We start from the raw sequence: 20,807 nt of genomic DNA, 5'->3' as shown, positions 1-20,807 counted from the left end.
GAAGATGAAATAGTTGAAGAGCTTGGCCTAGATAGGTATTGAGCCATTGATTTTTCTATATGTTTTTGAGAGAAACTGAATAAAAGAAAAAAGACAGATACATTTAGGAAAGAAAGTAAAAGTAAAAGTTGCTTTATTAAAGGAGTTAACCTTTATTAAAGGAGAGATCCTTTTTATTTAACTGATAATAATTTTTTTGGTTTGTTTGGTTTGGGGCCAGACCCAGCCATGCTAATTAGGGGCTATCACCCAGGCTTTGTGCTTGAGACTAGGGGTGGGGCGGGTGTCAGTCCTGACAATACTGGGTGGACCATGCTGTGCCAGGGACCCCATCCAGGATCCCCCTGATGCAGAGTGTGTGCTCTCAGCCATTGAGCCATCTTGCCAGCCCAAGGGATTTGTTTTTAAACTTTTCTGCTTTTTAACCTATGAGAATTGAATGAATGCCTTGGATTTTTTCCCCGTAGGAAATGTTATTTATATATTAGAATCCAGATTTCAGATCTCTGCTAAAGTGGAATGTACGAGGATTTTGGAAACTTAGTGAGGGAAAACCATAGTGACCTACATTTGTGTAGCACTTTACTATTTGAAGTGATATTAAAATGTTTTGTTTGATCCATTTAACAAAAAACCTTATAAAACTATCTGTATAGATTTCTTTATTCTGACTTTGATTACATTATCAAGGCTTTAAGAAATTGAATTCACACACCTCACAATTTATCTTGAGTTGGCAAAGGTCACTGTGCTTACTGAATTTCTTCTATGCTGCTGTCTGATGCCAGGTAGTAGGGTAGAGAAGACAGGGCATGATTTTAAAGAACTCATAATTGAGTTAGAGAAGCATGATTTTTGAATGTTTTGTGTGAATTTGTATATGTTCAATTTGATTGAGAGTTCTCTTGAACCTTACCATACTAATTTGGGGAAGAGAGGGTATTGAGAAATAACTTCATTAAAATGAAGAACATCAATATATACTATCTAGGTTTAAAAAATCATTTGATCTTCTGACTTTAATACATAGAAATTGAATATCGTCACAAAATCTGGTTTTGGAGAATGGTCATAGATTATTAAAACAAAAGTTAAGTGCAAAGAAATGCTTAATATTTTCAATACAGCTAAAAACTCTAGTGGGCAGCCTAATGAATTTGGGTCTATTAAAATTGCTTCTAATTTTTAAAAATAATTTTAGTCAAAAGTAAATGTTATTGACATAAATATAAGGGTTAATTTTTAATTTTGTTTTTAAGCATTTTTTGGAGATAACTGACGATCAATTTGACTTCCATACATACTGCATGAGAAAGATGACCCTTCGTGCTTATGTTGATCTTTTGAGATTAGAAGATGTACTCAGAAGACATGCCTTTTATTTCAAGGCTGCTAGATCAGCAATTGAAATATACTTGAAGTTGTATGATAATCCGTTAACTAATGAGAGCAAACAACAAGAAATAAATTCAGGTAACTGAAAAGGAGCTTGCTTAAAAAGATTTGTAAAGAACATTAAATTTCTAATGTCATAAGATAAATAATAGAAAAGTATATTGCCAAAGGAAATGAGGATAAAGTTAGATAGCTGATATCCAAAAAAAAGTTGGCAAGAGATTTAGAAATATAAGGATGATATATTGTAGCTTCTAAATTTTACTAATTCAATGATTTGTAATTTTTAAAAATTATTTTATTTGGTGGGGGGGAGCACATCTGGCTGGGCTGAGTGCTTATTCTTTACTCTGTGCTCTGATATCACTCCTGGTGGTGCTTGGGGAATTTGTATGTGGTGCCGGGGATCAAATCTGAGTCAAGTGGTATTTAAGGAAAATGCCCTATTCACTGTACTCTCTGGTCCCAATCTTTTATTTATTTATGTATTTTTTTTTTTTGCTTTTTGGGTCACACCCAGCGATGCTCAGGGGTTACTCCTGGCTTTGCACTCAGGAACTACTCCTGGCAAGGCAAACGCCCTACCCGCTGTGCTATCGCTCCGGCCCCTATTTATGTATTTTTTAATTTTTGGTTTGGTTTGGTTTGGTTTTGGGCCACACCAGGCAGTGATCAGGGCTTCCTACTGACTCTGCACTCAGGAATTAACACCTGGCAGAGTTTGGGGGAACCATATGTGCTGGGGAATGAACCTGGGCTGGCTGTGTGCAGGCAAGTGCCCTGCCCACACACACACACAGACACACACACACACACAGCAGCCTTCCAATCTTTCCTTTAATTTTTTTTTTTTTTCTTTTTGGGTCACACCTGGTGATGCACAGGAGTTAGTCCTGGCTTTAGCACTCAGGAATTAATTACTCCTGGCGGTGCTCAGGGGACCATATGGGATGCTGGAGATTGAACCCGGGTCTGCCGCGTGCAAGGCAAACGCCCTACTCGTTGTGCTATCGCTCCAGCCCCCCAATCTTTCATTTTTATCTTTGGTAAAGCCAATTCGTGAACAACAGAAATGAGTGTGTTAGGGTTTTTTAATTATTTTTGAGTACTTCTATTGAGTTCTTTAGGGAAATACATGTTTTTATAAGTTCTAATGCCTACATCATTGAAGAAGGTATCAGAAATCATATTATTGCACCCTTTAGTCACAAAATGTTAACATCTAGGGTAGGAGAAAAACTAAGTTCTGATGCTTTATTTCTTGTGTTTATAAAAGATATCAATTATATTTATGTATTGCATTAAATTATTCTAAGATTTATGTGTTGCATTAAAGTATTCAGTATTCTAAGAAGATTATTGGTGTTATCAACCCCATTTTATACTAGTCAGTATCATGATTGAGAGTTGAAATAATTTGCCTAATGTTTTGTCCATAACAGAAATTGTCTGGAATTGGTTGATTTGTGTCAATGCAGCATCTTCTAGTTGACTTTTCTGTGCCAGGTTTTGTGGTAACCATTAGGAATACACTTTCTATAAATGTTTATGTGGTTGCCTCTTCTTGCACTCACCCTGCAAAGCTGTACTAATAGTATGTATTGCCGAAGAATATGAGGAAAATGGAAACTGGCTCAGAATTCATCTTTTGGATATTATAGAAAACCTGTCAGCTAAAGAGCTGAAGAAAATGCTTAGTAAGCAGAGAAGAGCCCAGAAAAAGGCAAAATTAGAAGAAGAAAGGAAGCACGCAGAAAGAGAGCGTCAACATAAAAGTCAAAAGAAAAAGAGAGATGATGACGAAGAAGAAGCCAGTGGTCACAAAGAAGAACTTATACCTGAAAAGTTAGAAAGGGTGAGAGAAGTTTACTCTCTATTTGGTAAAATTAGTTATTTTTTTTATCATAAACATTATTTAAATCTATATATTAGAATCCGTTTGTTCTATCTCAGGGTCATAATAATCATCAGTTATTTTTGAGTGACAGTGTGCACATTTTGAACTAATCTAGTCGCTGAATTGTATGTTAAATCCCTAGAACCTGAATATGTTATATTACATGATTCAGGTAGCAGATGTAATTTAAGGTGATTAGCTGACCAAAGAATAGATATAAAAACATGATTTAGTTGCACAGTAAAATTACAGAGGGGCTTAAAGTGGAGGGGTGGGTGGGAAGAAGGTTGGAATTGTGAGAAGAACTCAGACTCTGTTGCTGGCCTTGAAGATGGAGAGAGAAACCATAAACAAGAATGTGGGCAGCCTTGAGAAGCTGAAGGGGGTATTGAGACATATTTTCCATTAGAGCCTTCATAAAGGAATGCAGTCCTGCTGACACCTTCGTTTTAAGCCTGGTGAGACCTTTGCTGGACTTTGACCCTACAGAACTGCAAGATAATAAATTTGTATGACTTTAGACACTGAAGCTTTTGGTAATTTTTTATACAGAATTGCAAAACAATATTTTATTTTAGAATCCATATTTTAATTCTTACAGCAGAGATATTGTCTATAATAAAAAGTGTTCTGTATATCTTGCTAGTTATTTTTTAACTTTAAAGAAAGCACCTCATCTCCAGGATTTTCTCAAAGTATTAATAATTATTTAGGGAACTGCTAAGCGTTCTGGTTTTATTCTCTGAATCTAGTATAAACACTTATACTAAAATTTTATATATAAGTATAAACACTTATATTAAAAGATTTTGTTTTAAGATTTTGCTTTAAGATTTGCTTTAATCTTTTTCACTTATGTAGTACAATTACATGTGTTTCCTTTTGATATATGTAGTATTAAATACTGACAAGACAGTTCATGGTAACATTTCCATAAGTCTGTGGAATGATAATTTTGTAAACATACTTATTTCACAGTCAGAAGACAATAAAACTTCCTGTTTTAGAATTTGACTGTTTATAGATGAAGTTTAAATGTTTTCTACATTTTTTATGGAAGACCTCTAAATTTTAGATGTGTATTAATATGAAATTTTAGAGAGAATTTATATTGCCATTTTTAAAAATGATTTTGTTTTTTATTTCAAAATAGATGGAGAATCCATTAGAGGAGGCTATCAAGTTTCTAATACCTCTTAAGACTCTTGTTGCTGATAACATTGATACTCATCTTTTAGCATTTGAAATTTATTTTAGGAAAGGTAATAATTTAAATTCAGTTTTTAATCCTTTAATTGTATTGGTGATTATATTCAGTGTAATCTATTAGTTAGATCTATTTTGTTTCTTGGGAGTTCTGTTTCAACCTTGCACAAATATTTAATCTTATTGTTCTCTGATTCTTACTAGGTGGTTAATGAAATACTGTAATGAGAAATTCATTTTAAGAATAGTTTGAACATTATAAAATTGTTCATCTGAAGCAATTCCTTATAAAGCAGTGTTGTTTTTGAGTTAGGGTCGAAGTTTTCTTATGAATATTAAAAGAAATTGAAGCTTTATTTTTGAATTTTAGATAGTGCTAAAATTAGCTTGAAAATGCATAAATATTAATACTGTTACTTTCTTCTGACACAGGAAAATTTCTGTTAATGTTGCAGTCTGTGAAACGAGCTTTTGCCATCAACAGCAATAACCCATGGTTGCATGAATGTTTAATTAAATTTTCTAAATCTGGTATGTATAAAAAGTGTAATTTTTATTAGAAGCAATATGAGAATTCAGTTCTCTTGAATTGAGATTTGTAGCATGAAGATCATAGTAATGTTTGTAATATTTAAATAAAGGCATCTCTATAAATCAAACCTGCTAATAAATGCTAGAAATCAGTACATTTTTTGGGTGTACTTAAATTCAGAGGAATATTAACATTTCTATTCTGCAGATACATCAAGTTTAAGAGTAAGTATAACTATTACAATTACTTTTAAGAACAAACCAAAAGTTTTTAATCCAAATGTTTTATTTTTACAGTGTCTGATCATAGTAATCTTCCAGACATTGTGAGCAAAGTTCTATCTCAAGAAATGCAAAAAATATTTGTCAACAAGAATTTGGAAAATTTCAATGAGGATTTTCTCAAACATAACGCTACCTCGCTTCAACATTTACTTTCAGGTTGGTATTTAGTTCCTAGGGTTAAAAGGTTCATGGAGGGGCTGGAGCGATAGTGCAGCGAGTAGGGTGTTTTGCCTTGCACACGGCCGACCCGGGTTCGAATCCCAGCATCCCATATGGTCCCCTGGGCACTGCCAAGGGTAATTCTTGAGTGCAGAGCCAGGACTAACCCCTGTGCATTGCCGGGTGTGACCCAAAAAGGAAAAATAAATAAATAAAATAAAAAATAAAAGGTTCATGGAAAAAAGAAAAATCGTTTATAAATATTTGGAAAGAGGTTTGACTTCCACCATTTTGACCTTTCAAACAGCAGTTTTCTATGTTAAAACTTGTAGAAGAGGGCTGGAGCGATAGCACAGCGGGTAGGGCGACCTGGGTTCGATCCCCAGCATCCCATATGGTCCCCTGAGCACTGCCAGGAGTAACTCTTGAGTGCAAAGCCAGGAGTAACCCCTGTGCATCGCCGGGTGAGACCCAAAAACAAAAACAAAAAACAAAAAAAAAACTTGTAGAAGAGTATAGTAAAGAAATGGCAAACAAATGCTCTTGTATTTTGTTGCTGAAAGTGTAAACTTAACTCTTGCCTTTAAGAAAGCAATATGTCAGCCTACCAAGAGTTGTCTTCAGATGTAATGACATGTTTGTAAATAAGTTTCAAGATTCAGTCCATAGCAGAGAGAGAGAAAGAACTTTACTTGAAAACTGAAATGCTGGAGAGGAAAAAGTGTTATGTATGTCCATAAATAGAAGGAATGGTGGATTTATAGGATGGATGTATGCCAAGTAGTTATACAAAATATTTTGTTTTTAAATTTGTGATTAAAATCATAAGTATACTTCATAGAATTTACCTGCAACGTAACCTCAACCATGTATGATATGTGTAACAAGAACTTACATGAAGTGATGGATAACAAAGCTGTAATGGTTGCCTTTGGGAATTGTGGATATGAGTGATTTTATATTTCTTTTTTAGTTTTTATTTATGTATTTTGTATCTTTAGGATTTATTTATATTCTGTATCAATACAGGAAGGATTTTAGGCAATTTATATAGATTCTTAAAATATCAAGATAAATGCCAGTAAGATAGATTATGGAAAAAGTATTGGGTAAATGAAATGCAAATACTTAAAACTATGTTTCTGTTCTTTTTTGGGGGGCGGGGGTGGGGTTTGGACCATAGCCAATGGTGCTCAGGAATTACTCCTGGCGCTGCTCTTAGGAATATACATACTCCCTGGTGGTGCTCAGGCGACCATGTGGAATGCTGGGGATCAAATCCAGGTTAACCATGTACCCTACCTACCTGCTATACTATTGTTTATATGCTTCTACTTTAAGACATATATGTAAGTGTTTTAATGTAAGCTTTTTTATTGTAAAGGAAATAGGCTCTTAGTTCTCTCCTTCTCAGTTTTGATATCTGTGGGAAAAAATTCCTGTGAAAAACAATTGGAAAACTTCTTGCAGCAGATAAGAATATCTCTTTATGAACACAGAATAATGAAGGGAAGCATTTCTTTATTGTATTTAAGGAAAATGACTTTCCAACATTGTATTAAAATCTAAAAATATTTTTCACCACTTAAAATTGATGCCTAACATTACATGGTTCCCTGTGTACTGCCTGAGCACCGACCGAGGAATTATCCCTGGATCTGGCCTCAAAACAAAAGTTGAAATAAGTGAGGAGCTGGAGAGATAGTAGAGCCGGTAAGGTGATTGCCTGGCATCTGAGCTAACCTAGGGTTGGTACCTGGCATTCCATATGTTTCCTGAGCACCACTAGGAGTTATTCCTACATACAGAGCCAGGAGTAACCCCTGTGCATTGCCAGGTTCCCCTCCTCCCCTCCTGTCAAAAAAAGGAAAAGTAAATGAATAATTTTTTAAAACATCATGAGTAAACTCATAGCATTTGGGAAAATATTTACGTATGCAACTGATAAAAAAACTTAACAGAGCTGCTATAAATCAACAAACTATGTAACTTAATAAAAGCCCAATAGAAAATGATTATAGAAGATGTGATTTTCTGGAGAAATGTGAACTGGATTTTATTGAGAAATTGTTATGAGCTAATGTCTCATAACAGAGAAGAAATAGTACAGGGGTTTAAACACTGCTTTGCATATGCCAACCCCAGTTTTGATCTCTGCCACCATGTGGACTCTGAGAACCACCAAGAGTGAACACTGAGCATTGCGGGGTGTGGCTCCAACACACCTACTCACACACACTCTCTCCCTCTCTCTTCCCCACCCCCTCTTATTCTCTCTCTCACATACATAAAAACATTTTTTCTCTCTCTCTCTCTTACACATACATAAACGAGTATCTTTAAATTAGGTCCCCAGAGCACTGCAAGTGTGACCCAGAACATTCCCACCCCCAAATATATATATAAAACGTGATGAAACACTGATTGGCCCAGAGTACTTCATGTTTAGATGTTGGGTCCTGTCATTTTTAAGGAGTATTGAAATTGTTGAATCATCAGTCTTTTGGTAAATATGTACTGACCATTTAAGAGAGGGAGTGTGGGGACACTCCCATTGGCCCTCAGGATCTCGGGAGATCATGTTGGGAGCCAGGGATCAAACCCAGGTCAGCTGCGTGCAAGGCAAGCACCCTGCTGTACTATGGTGCTGGCTCCTGGTCAAAAAATCAATCAATTGTAAGATAAAGGAGTTTGTTTATCTTGAATTGAATGTCTTGGTTTCTTGGTTTTTCAGGTGCTAAGATGATGTATTTTCTGGACAAGTCAAGACAAGAGAAAGCAATTGCTATTGCCACTAGGCTGGATGAAAGTATCAAAGATAAAAATGTAAAGGTAAGATTTTTTACAGACTGATTTCTACAAATTAATGGGTATGAAGAAGTCTACAAAATGTATATTTACAATATAATTTTTGATTGGGCATTCAGTTATGCCTGGATTTGACTCTCCATCAGTGATGAGCTGTGTCACAGTAGACTGGTTATCTCTCTTGGCTTCCTTTTCCTTAGTTATAGAATGGAAATGTAAAATATTGTCTGTCCCATAGACTTGACATCATGAGTTAACTGAAATAAACTGAAGTGTTCTTAGTACCTGACAGGCAGAGTAATCTCTGAGAAAATGGGAACTATTACTGAATATCACCTTTATTTTAGTTATCATGGTTTTAGAGCTTCTCTTTTCAAGTATTAGAATCTTACTGCTTATGATATGTCTGTCCCACTTCTGAGTAGATACACAAGGAATATAAAAGATAATTTAAAAAGATATGTACCCCAACTTTACTGCAGTATTAATTCACAGTGGCCAAGGTACCTAAGTGTCTGTTGCTGGATGAGTAGATAAAGATGTACTTAATATTTATACAGTGAAATGCTGCTCGCCTTTTTTTTTTTTTTTTCTTTTTGGGTCACACCTGGCGATGCACAGGGGTTATTCCTGGCTCTGCACTCAGGAATTACTCCTGGCAGTGCTCAGGGGACCATATGGGATGCTGAGAATCGAACCCGGGTCAGGCGCGTGCAAGGCAAACGCCCTATCCGCTGTGCTATCACTCCAGCCCTACGGCTATTTTTTTTTTTAAGGTAAAATAAGATAAAACACACATAACTCTCAGATACAGAGATAACTGATTAGTGAGGCAGAGGGATATGAAATGGGTAAACTAAAAGTGGTGAGCAGCTGTATGGTGATAGCTGGATACTAGGTTTTTGCTGAAAATCATGATGTAGAATATATATATCAAATCAAGAAGCTGCACTAAAACCTATAAAATTATAAACCAATGTTATTTCAGTAGACTTTATTAAAAAAGAATGAATTTTTTATATATATATGTATTAAATATACATGTAAACAGACACACATACATATGTATTACTGGCAGTGCTCAGGGTATTGTGCTCTGGGCTTAGAGGTTACACTTCGGCTGGTGCTGAGGAAACCATATGTGGTGCTGGGGGTTGAGCATGGGTTGTCTGCATGCAAGGTACTGCCTTTACCCCCTGTACTTTCTACCCCCAAAAACTTCTTTTTGGGGTGGAGCTGGGGATTTGGGACATGCCTAGCAGTGCTCAGGTTTATTTCCACTTTGTTCAGAAGTGATCACTTGCCATGCTTGGGGGTCCATATGTGGTGCCACCATAAACTCATGCAAGACATATGCCTTAGTTCCTGTACTATCTTTCTGCCCCCCCCCCCAGAAGTTTCTTCTTGGCGGCAGTTACTTGTAGGAAATTACTTTAAATTAAAGCCATATTGGATTTTTGTAAGATTAAAATGTAATCTTAAAGAGACTTACTTTGATTATAATGAAAACCCAAGGTTTTTTTTTTTAAATTAACAATTGTTTGTTTGTTTCAATAGACTTTAATAAAGGTTTCTGAGGCACTCCTTGATGGCAGCTTTGGGAACTGTCATTCCCAGTATGAAGAATATAGGATGGCCTGTCATAACTTGCTTCCTTTTACATCTGTTTTCCTGCCTGCTGTGAATGAAGTTGATGGCCATAACATGGGACTGAACCACACTGTTAACTGTGATGTTTTGGCAAATGAAATATGAATCTCATCAAAAGTTGACTCAGAATTCAAAGCTAAATTCAGATAAGGGTTTCTTTTCCAGGATATACTGTAATATAGATATGGAATGAAAGAATTGGGTAGAATTTTTAAAATGGATTATTCCATAAGGTTATTTTATTCTTTATCTGACTGCCAATTTACATAAACATCTGTTAAAATTACCTGTTTGTACTTGTACAGTTTCTTAACTCTGAAATTATTAGCATTGTGATAGGTGCTGTCACTTTTATATCATAAATATGAAATTTTTTTTTGTTAACCTAAGTTGTGTATTTTGATCCCTTATTGGTTTATTACTGATTTTATTTGCTTACTTTATAATTAAAGCATATCTGTCTTAACTGTAAAAAACTATATGAAATCCTTCCTGGCAAATATTGATGTTTATTTTAAAATTTAATTTGCCCTTCTTTCCACCTTAATTTTTTCATGATTATTATTTCTTTTCTAATATCCACAAAAAAATGATACTTTCTAATTAAATAAATTACTCCAGGTATACATAGATTATTTGAATGTAGGAGTTGGTTTACCTCTTAATCATTGAAATTCACTGGTGGATTTATTGCATATTTAAGACCCAAAGGCAAGAACTTTGCTTTCTTGGTTATGTTGCTTTGCATGTTAACAAGTAGTTTATATCTGAGTGGTGCGCTTCTAGGGAGAGTAAGAGGGCAGAATACAAATGATAATAAAATAGTCTTACTCTTATAGCCATACATTGACTATTAAAAGCATTTTTATAGCAGCAGAATGAGAATTTACACCATCATTAGTTTAACCATTTAAACAGTATTGTTTAGCAATATTTTTTTTCTGGGAGGATAATATCTGAGAGAATTTTTTTGTCCTGTCTTATACAAATGGCAGTAATAGAATAATCTGATGTTTGTTTCAGAAATGTAAATATGTCTGTAATGTTAATACTTCCCTTTAAGGAAAAAGGAATTCTACAAAGGGAGATACTATTTGGATAAAAAGTTATAATTAAAATGGTTTTCTTTCACTCTAAGCTATTTAGATTCTTAATTGTTCAAATAAAACAACCTCACTGTAAAATAATGCCACCGTATATAATGCTGAATAAATTATTTTGTACACAGATGCTTATTGGTACTTCATTTACACTTCACACTAAGTGTTTTTGCTAAACATTTTATTTAATGAGAGGGTATAGTCTTAATCATCTTAATTTTTTCAAGTTTAAAACTGCAGCTTGGTTTTATTTTAGCAGTTAGTTAAGATAACTTGTTACTCTTTGTCACCAGATACCAATTCACCTGTTTCAGCAAAATACAATTTAGGACTGGAGCGATAATCCTGCCCGCATGGCAGAGCTTGGCAAGCTACCCGTGATGTATTCAATATGCCAAAAACAGTAACAACAAGTCTAAACAATGGAGATGTTACTAGTGCCCGCTCGAGCAAATCGATGAACAACGGGACGACAGTGACATGAAAATTAATGTGCATATTGTGCTTTCAGAGGCAGTCCTTCAAAAAGTATTCCATTGGGATGATTAGAATTTAGGAGGTAGATTCCGTTGAAATGAGTGCAGTGAGTTTCAGGGTATGGAAAACAGGATAAAGGATAACACTGGAACTACTGAAATCTTTTAGAATACTGGTCAGAGTATTGAGGTGATTCCTGGTCTCCCTGCACATTCTACTTTGACTGTAAACACTGTAATAATTTCAGCCAGTTTTCTGGCTGAAAACTAAATAATGTGTTAGATCCTCCAAATTAAAATTTGTGAATATATTGCCCTTGTAGGTATGACTAAAGATCTTGAGATTGGATGTTTATTGTGGGTCACTGACATGGACTGTAACTGTAATCTAGGTATCCTTTTGCTATGGCAAGCTACCCGTGGCGTACTCAATATGCCAAAAACAGTAACAATGACGGTCCTCATTTTCCTGATCCTGCTCCCAGTACGCCATTGGGCTACACTAGCACTCAACAGAGATGAATGGAGAAGTTTCTGGCGCCCACTCGAGCAAATCAATGAACAACAGGATGATAGTGATACAGTGATCTTTCAGGAATTGGCCCATTTCTTCTAAATTGTCAGATTTGTGGGCAGAGGGTTGTTAATACCCATGATGTGATGCCCCTCTTTCATTTCTAATATTAGTAATTAGTGTCTCAGTCTGGCTAGAAGTTTATCCACTGTATTGATCATTTCAAAGAACTGCCTTTTGGTTTCACTGATTTCCCCACCTCACTCCCACCCCCCTTGGAGCTGGGGCTTGGTCACACCCAGTGGTCAAGAATTATTTCTAGGGGTATTCAGAAAATGGTGTGTTACTTCGGATTGAACTCAAGGCTCCCACATGGAAACCATATGCTTTAGCCCTTTGAGCTATCTCCCCCCAACCTGATTTCCTTTTCCAATGACTTTGGTTTCTGCTCTGACATTTTTATCTCCCTTTACCCTTCTCTTTATTGTTCTTTTCTCCCCTCCTTACCCTTCTCCTCTAGGGATCACACACACTTGGTTTTGTGATTGCCGAGTGTTGCCCTTTGGTTGCAGTGCCTGCATATTTGGCTGTGCTCATCAGGAGTTGCACACTGTTGTGCTTGTGTATTCGTTGGGGTGCTCCCCAGGAGCCAGCCACACAGTGCTCCTACACATTCTAGTTGCAGTACTGGCAGGCATTGCACAATTTGTTGTGGTGCTTGCTTGCTTGCTTGCTTCCTCCTCCTATCACCTTCCTACCCTCCCCCCTGCATATACACAATCCCTTGGTTGTAGTGCTTGTACACTGCGCTGTGGTGCTAACCAGGGGTTAGACACATTTGTGTGATGAGGGAGATAGCACACTTTGCTGTAGTGCCAGGATCACAGACAGTGCTGCTAGGGTTGCTCTTGGCTCGTGGAGTGATGCTGTTGAGACCTGATAGCCTGCTTCACCATTGCAAAGCTGGTGTTCTGCCTCTGAGCGGACGCCTCTGCTTTAATTTTATTATTTTTCTCCTGTTTGCTCCAGGTTTTATTTGCTCATCCTAGTTTTCTCAAGTAGTCACTCAGTTATTAAACACTCAAATTATGAAAAGTGTGCCTGAGGGACTGAAATTTTATTTTTTTTATTTTGGGGCCACCCTTAGCTGTGGTCAGGACTGACTTCTGGCTCCGCTCAGGGATCACTTGCAAGGCTCCAAAGACCCTTGTGGGATGTTGGAGATTGAATTCAGATCAGACACATGCAAGGCAAGCCTCGTACTCATTGTATTATCCAACCCCCAGGAACTGAAATTTAATTGCTGTCTAAATAGGCATAGGTAGCTAGTAGCCACCATTAATAGTTATTCCCAAACGATTGTGTAGTTTGTGCACTCAGTAAGGTCCCTTTTTCAGATCCTTCAAGGCAGCCGTAGGTACTAGGAGTAGCTCACTTATTTAGGCCCCACATTTATTTAGATTGAAAGTTTATGGAATCACTACCCTGCTCTGTTTCAACTGTGACGTACTGAGCTTAACACAAAGGGTCATATCCATAAAGTTTATGATAATTGAATCACTGTGGACTGTCACGTATCAGTCAGAGGTCATTTATTTGACTCACCCTGTGGAAGAGTCTGTAGTCTCTTATTTTACATGACCCTAAGCTAATAAGGAAACAGACTTTCCCAGGTACAACAGTTGAATAAAGAACGAGATCCTAAAGTACTCCTTCAATTCTAGGTTAATTTTATTACTTCTTATGTCAAGATGCGGTTATCTTACTACTTGTTCTAGCTTTGTATGTAGGTCTTTCCTTGACAATAAAGTTTATTGAGGTGTATTTCCAGTAACAGTAACAAATAATAAACAGTAACAAATAAGTCTCACAATGAGAGACGTTACTGGTGCCCGCTCGAGGAGTATTTCCAATTAACATACTTTGCTGTGGTTCAGGACACATGTTTTCTGAAATTTGAATGACTTCCTTGTTTCCCCACTGGAGGGCAAACTTTCCAACTAATTTTTCACCTTTCCCATTTCTGAAGAATTCAGAGAACCAATCTACTTGGTTCTGAGTTTTCCTTTTTTTCTTTTTTTCGGGAAATTAGGATTGTTTCCATGTGTTTAAATTTCTAATTCAATGTGTCCTGATAATCACCTCTTGTGAGGATTAAAAGTCCCAGATAGAATTTTGTTATTAACCAGTTGCCTGGTGGTTGATTTGAATGGAGGTGTTTCCAGTGTGAGAGATCCCCGATCTGTAAGTAGAACAAAAGGGCTGGAATGTCCTCTTCATTCTGTATTATCAAAAAAAGACTCTGGGTTAAGTACTATATCAGACACATTGGTTGCCCCAGAGGTATCTGCCCTACACGGATTAATTCCCGTCACTGTCACTGTCATCCTGTTGCTCATCAATTTGCTTTAGTGGGCACCAATAACATCTCCATTGTGAGACTTGTTACTGTTTTTGGCAGGCGCCACAGGCTCTGCTGTGCAGGTGGGATACTCTTGGTAGCTTGCCGGGCTCTCCGAGAAGGACGGAGGAATTGAACCCGGGTCAGCCATGTGCAAGGCAAACACCCCTACATGGATTAATTCTCCTAGAACACTGGTTATACCTGAACAGCCTTTTTCTTCTAAAGCTGTAGAAACAGAAGCAATCCTTGTGTTCAGCTGATTAGTCTCAGCTCTCTTCCTGGGAGCAAAGGTTTAGACTGGGAGTTTTGATTTTGGTATAGAGGTTAACTAACTTGTTCCATGTGTGAGGCTAATAAGGCAGTTCTCTAGCATGACTCCAGCTGCCTGTTTATTGTACCCATATGACTGCCCTTAAGCTTCCCTAGAAGACCTCTATCTTCAGGCACTGAGGGTTGAACCCAGGGCCTCATGCATACAAGGCAAGTGCTCTACCACGGAGCCACATCCTGACCCTGACTGGAGATTCTTATCCAAGTCAGGGAAAGGCACCTGGAGTATGTGCTGAGAACTGCATTCGATTTGGATCTGTTTAGTTCTACATTTATACCAGGAGAAGTAGTATAGAGTACCTATGTTGTACACACATGGTCACAAGTTCAAATCCCTAGTGTCCCATATGGCCCTCAGCATCACTGAATGTACTCCTTGACCCCATTCTATACCCATAGAGAAAATTCATAGCAGAAATGCTGTTTTATCTATGTAATGTAAATTGACAACTGAGTAAAACTGTGACTTCCATTAATACTCATTTGTGGCTTGCCATTTTCTTTTCCTTATCATTTACAAATACATGTTATCAGTCACCAAAGCTTCAGGAAAGTTTGTAACAGAAAAACTTGAAATGGAAAAATTGTCCTCAGTTATTTGGTTTTCCCACCTGTTGAATAAGGATGTATTCAAGTGCTGTATTCCACTTTAGTGGCAAAACACTCCTATCCACCTGCAGATCTCCCAACAGCAGAGCTCGGGGACCACTGCACTAATCTCTCAGCCATGATTTGAATGCTTCCTTAATGCCTCTGATGAAGTTCATCTGCCCCTGCAGAACTGGGTCCCCATAGAGTTCCCATCAACAGAACGTGTTGATCACGTTCTACTTCAGCAGAATGTTATTTGGATGCCTTTGTCCTCATCACTTCTGGACTAAGTTCCTTGAGCTCAGAATGAGCCTCAGAGCCCATGTTCAAATTCTCACTCTGCCACCTAGCAGTGGAATGATCTCTGCGCTTTGAAGAAGTTCACATGCCAAATACTTAGAAGTGAATTGGTGCCACATCAGAGCTTGCTGTTCTTATTACTGCCTCTGGCTTCCACAGTGCCTGGATTTGGAATGGATTCTTAGTGAGATGAGCATCTTAAGGTGTTGCTTGATAGAAAATGGGAACTTTGTGGCCAGCACCTGTCCTGACATCCCCGAGGTCCCCTGTGCACATCCTTCTGATAGAAATAATGATCCCGCTCAGGGACTTCTGACTAGGTTGCTCCTGACCAATGTTCAGACATTTACTAGGCTCCTCATAGAGATTCTTTACCTTTCGGGGGTGCAGAGAGGTGGGGTGAGGGAGAGGAGTTTTGGGCCATATTCAACAGTGTCCAGAGTTTACTCCTGACACCTGACTCTGTGCTCAGGGGTTACTCCTGGTGCTGAAGGACTATGCTGTGATGTTGGGGATTGAACTGGGGGTCAGTTGTGTGCAAGACAAGCACCTTAACCCCTGTACTATCTCTCCAGTCCCTCATTTATTTTTTGAGCCATAATGTACATATAGAATGTTGTATTCATTTTATTCATTTGCATCTATACTGAAAATATGCAAATCAACTAACGAAAAACAGACTTTTTGAGATTTAGCAATTCTAACAATATCTGACATTGGACTATAGAGTAATGTAGTCTTACAAGATTAGGCCCGGATATTTGGATTTAGCTTGGAATGGACGCTGGGAAATAGTTTCTTTTGAGATCAGATGTATTCTAGTCTGAGAACTACTGTTTTACTTTAAGACAGTGGTTCTCATCCCTGACTTTAGACTGGACTTGAGAGTTTATCCTTTCAATTCTGGCCCCTTCCAGGGACCCAAGGATGTAACAGCTGCCAACTTGGTGGGCATATAGGCACACAGCCATGGTGGATTCCATCTGTCAGTGGGACTCAAATATAGGGCTTAATGGAAACAGCAGGAGTTAATCATTCTTTTGAAAGAAACACTAAATTTATAACTGCTTCCATATTGCCCTCTCTCTTCCTGCCTATCCTTCACAGCTCTCTGGCCTCCATCCCCGTCCTTTTCTGGGACACACACTCCCTCTCCTCCTCCATTAGTGTACCAGCCACTATTTATCTATCTGAATCATGCCACAGGCTGTGACCCCTCCCGTATAGATATTTAATGTGATGTAGATTCATCTTTCCACCTTATCGACGAACCTCCAGTGATGGACTCCCATACCCCACCACATTTTTCTTTTTTCTTTTTTTTTTTTGCAATGCCAGGCATTAAACCCAGGACCTCACACATGCAAGGCAGGTGCTTTACCACTGAGCTATACATCCTGCCTGTCTTCATTCTTCCCATCCTACCCCAGTACCCCACAGTGCCAATGTAGTCCTGAGCACTCTGGAGGGAGTGAGCACTTTACTGCCTGAATGCACTTGTGGCTTTTCAGGGACCAGTTATTCTGTCTTTCCAGTTCCTCTTCTTGCAGCTAATGGGTGGCATTCACACCTGATTCTGTCTCCTTTCCTGCTCCCATCTGACTCCCTACTCTGAAGACAGCATCCTTTAAGAAGAGATTTTCTATACTGAGGAGTGGAAGGAGCAAAGGATTAGGGCAGGACAGGGTGGACGAGGAGTGTCAGAAATCACATAAGCCAACTTCTTTTTTCTTTTTCTTTTTTTAATTGAATCACCTGAGAACAGTTACAAAGCTTTCCAGTCAAAGTCTCAGTCATAAAATGATCAAACACCCATCCCCTCACCAGTGCACACCCTCCACCACCAAGAACCCCAGTGTACACCTCCCTTCCCACTCCTCCCCCCGCCTATGTGGCAAATGATTTCCATCTTTCTCTCCACTTTGATCACATTCAATATTTCGACAAAAGATCCACCAATATTATCTGGAATTTTCCCAAACAATCAGACCTGCCGAAAAGGCATCATTACGTAATTTGATTTCTATTGCTGATATGAAGAGCATTTTGGATTTCTGATATTTTAGTAATAAGTCTAGAGGGATTTCTGCCAAAAGCCACTGGGTTCCGAGATTGGTTGTGTGCCTCTGGAATCATGGCTGTTCAGGAGCCAGGAGCCGTTCATGGGCGGCAACTCAGGGCCTCGTGGGGGCGGGGAGAGGGGCTGGTTCCACCCCCCCCATCCTGCGAGGCCCCGAGTGTTACATCACTGCAGTCTCATACCAGGCTGTCCAATAGGCTCTGAGAAGTGGCAGCTACTGCGCCACCGGGGGAGAAAAGTCGGAAGGGACAAACACCTTTGCCCACACGGGGTGGCACAGCGCCGTAGTTTAATGCTCAGTCCAGATGCATTTCTGCCAGAACCCACTGAGTTCCGGGACTGGTCTGTGTGCCTCTGGGATCATGGCCGGTCAGGAGCCAGGAGCTGTTCATGGTGGGCAACTAGGGGCCTCATCGGGGTGGGGAGAGGGGCCTCATAAGCCAGTTTCTTAAACACAGAAGTGTCACACAAAGATGCTTTCAATAATTGTAAACTGAAATATGTGTGTCTGTGGTCATGCATCATTTATTTACAGATTAAATTACATATACTTACATTTGCAACATAATTTCTTGTACTTTTTTGGTCACACCCGATAGTGCTCAGGGCTTACTCCTGACTCTGTGCTCAGGGATCAATTCTGGAGTGGTTTGGGGAACCAGATGGGAGGCAGGGATTGAATCCCTGTTGGCAGCATGCAACACAAGTGCTGTACCTGCCAGGCTATTGCTCTGGCTCTAGTTACACTTTCTTTTCTTTGGTGGTGTTTTTGTTTTGGGGCCACACCCAACAAAGTCAGGGGTTACGCCTGGCTCTCCACTCAGAAACTACTCCTGGTGGTGCTGGGGGACCATGAGAGATGACGGGTGTAGTCAACTGTGTGCAAGATAAGCTCCCTATCTGCTATACTATTGCTCTGACCCCTCTAGTTATACTTTCTTAAATTATATAGTTATATTTCTTATGTATATATGATCAGTCACATATAGAATGGTGGTGTTAGCAGGCTAACCCATACAAACCAAGTATGTAGTAAAGTAGGCATCTTGGTTTGTGTAATTATACTCTCTTATGATCATTTAAGAATGAAGTGGCCTACCAAGGCATTTCTCAGAATCTCTCTCTCCTTTGTTAAGTGATGACCTGATGGTATATAAAAATCCTGTTGGTTCTTTTGATTCTTTGGAGAACCTTGAAGAAGATAGTGGAGTATCTATATAGTAAAATATTTCTTGGCACTAAAAAGGATTTAAATTGAAATATTTATGCTGCTACCTTAAAAATATTGTATAAATAAAGAGCTAGTGATAAGTTTTATGATTTCTTTATAAGCAGTGTCAGAATGGGGCTGAAGAGGTAGTACAGGGATTTAGGCATTTACCTTGTGTAAGGCCAATCCCAGCACCACATCTGGTCTGTTGAGCACTCCAGGAGTGATCCTGAGCACAAAGCCAAGAGTAAGCCCCGAACACTGCTGGCTGTTGTCTAAACAATCCCTATTCTCCCACCGCAAGAGAAAGAGATGTCTGAATGAACAAATCTATAGCGATATGGAATATATAAATGATTCCTTTAAGATGAAGTCATGAAATTTGCTTACTAGTGGATGGTCATGGAGTGACTAAGTGAAATGAGTCAGAAAGAGAGAGACAGACATAGAATGACTGCGCTCATTTGTGGAATATAAAATAACGTAATATGAGACTGACACCCAAGGACAGTAGATACAAGGGCCAGGAATATCGCTCCATAGTTGGAAACCTGCCTCATGAGCTGGGGTTGAAGGCAGCTGGAATAGAGGAGGGATCGCTAAGTCAATAATGGTTGGAGGGATTGTTCAGGATGGGAAATATGTGTTGAAAGTAGATAAAGAAGCAAATGTGATAGACTCTCAGTGCCTGTATGGCAAATCCTAATGCCCAAAAGTAGAGAGAGAGTGTGGGGGAAATTGTCTGCCATAGAAGCAGGGGAAGGATTGGAGTGGGGTGGAGGGGTTATACTGGGGACATTGGTGGTAGAAAATGTGCACTGGTGGAGGGATGTTTGATCATTGTATGACTGAAACTCAAACATGAAAGCTTTGTAACTATCTCACAGTGATTCAATAATAAATAAATAAATAAATAGATAAGTAATTTCTTTGGGCTAAGGTTTAGGGATTGTGTTTGTTGAGGTGGGGGTTGAGTCCTAAAAGTTATGAACTTTCATCTGTGGGAGATGGAAATGTTCTAAAATTAGATTATAGGTATGCTTGCAAAACCCCTGTATATGTTAAAAGTTATTAAACTGTGAAATTGAAATGGTGCATTATATCTCAATATAGCAGCCTTTGTTTTATTTAAACTTACAGGTAGTCAGTGGATATAAGAAAGTTTACAGAGAGAATGAAAGTGTTCACAGTGCCGGGACTGCTCCGCAGAGAATCCTCTGTGCCTCTCTGGAGACACACTGTCTGGACACACTTCCTTTTTATTCCCTGTTGTGTTATTCATAGACACAAGCAAATCAAATCCAGTTTTGGCTTGACTGGTAGCTGCATTACTCAACCTGATTCAAAATATAAGAGCAAAATATAGGTTGGCTTATGAAATAAGAGGTAGTAGAGGCACTGACGGCTGCTAAAGAAGGAATCATAAATATATATTGGACAGCAGGAGAAGGAGATTTGTATCACGAGGGGACGCTTATGTGATGCTTCAAGTTTGCATCCATGAAACAGAGTCTAACCTGCTTCTCATACTATATGGAGACCAGCAGAGGTGGCGCTGACCCACCACATGTCCAGCACTGTCTCTGAAATTCAAATTTAGGCATCTCAGTTTGGAGAGTTGTTATCAATATATTTCTTTTCTTTTTTGGGTCACACCCAGCAATGCACAGGGGTTACTCCTGGCTCTGCACTCAGGAATTACACCTGGCGTGCTCAGGGGACCATATGGGATGCTGGGAATCGAACCCGGGTCAGCTGCGTGCAAGGCAAACGCCCTACCTGCTGTGCTATCACTCCAGCCCCCTATCCTCTATTTTAAAAGAATGGAACAAGCACTTTATTAACCAAAGTACATTTTACATCATTCATTT

General features: G+C 38.7%; 1 protein-coding gene across 5 annotated transcripts in view; it reads left to right on the top strand.

Annotated features, from left to right (window-relative positions):
• Positions 1-11,160, top strand: part of NAA16 (N-alpha-acetyltransferase 16, NatA auxiliary subunit) — a 66,873-nt gene extending 55,713 nt beyond the window's left edge. For 4 of the 5 annotated variants that reach the window (XM_055121835.1, XM_055121855.1, XM_055121841.1 and 1 more), the window contains 7 exons: positions 1,260-1,473; positions 3,057-3,250; positions 4,446-4,554; positions 4,931-5,029; positions 5,327-5,470; positions 8,208-8,305; positions 9,839-11,160. In XM_055121835.1, coding sequence (XP_054977810.1) covers positions 1,260-1,473; positions 3,057-3,250; positions 4,446-4,554; positions 4,931-5,029; positions 5,327-5,470; positions 8,208-8,305; positions 9,839-10,036 — 1,056 coding nt within the window. In that variant the 3' untranslated portion in view covers positions 10,037-11,160. Of the gene's footprint in view, positions 1-1,259; positions 1,474-3,056; positions 3,251-4,445; positions 4,555-4,930; positions 5,030-5,326; positions 5,471-8,207; positions 8,306-9,838 lie in introns of those variants that run through there. The other variant, XR_008627321.1, reaches the window with a different exon arrangement.
• Positions 11,161-20,807: the final 9,647 nt, after the last annotated feature.

Source organism: Sorex araneus, chromosome 1 (genome assembly GCF_027595985.1).
Source record: "Sorex araneus isolate mSorAra2 chromosome 1, mSorAra2.pri, whole genome shotgun sequence".
NCBI lineage: Eukaryota > Metazoa > Chordata > Mammalia > Eulipotyphla > Soricidae > Sorex > Sorex araneus.
This window is presented reverse-complemented; position numbering and strand designations above follow the sequence as displayed.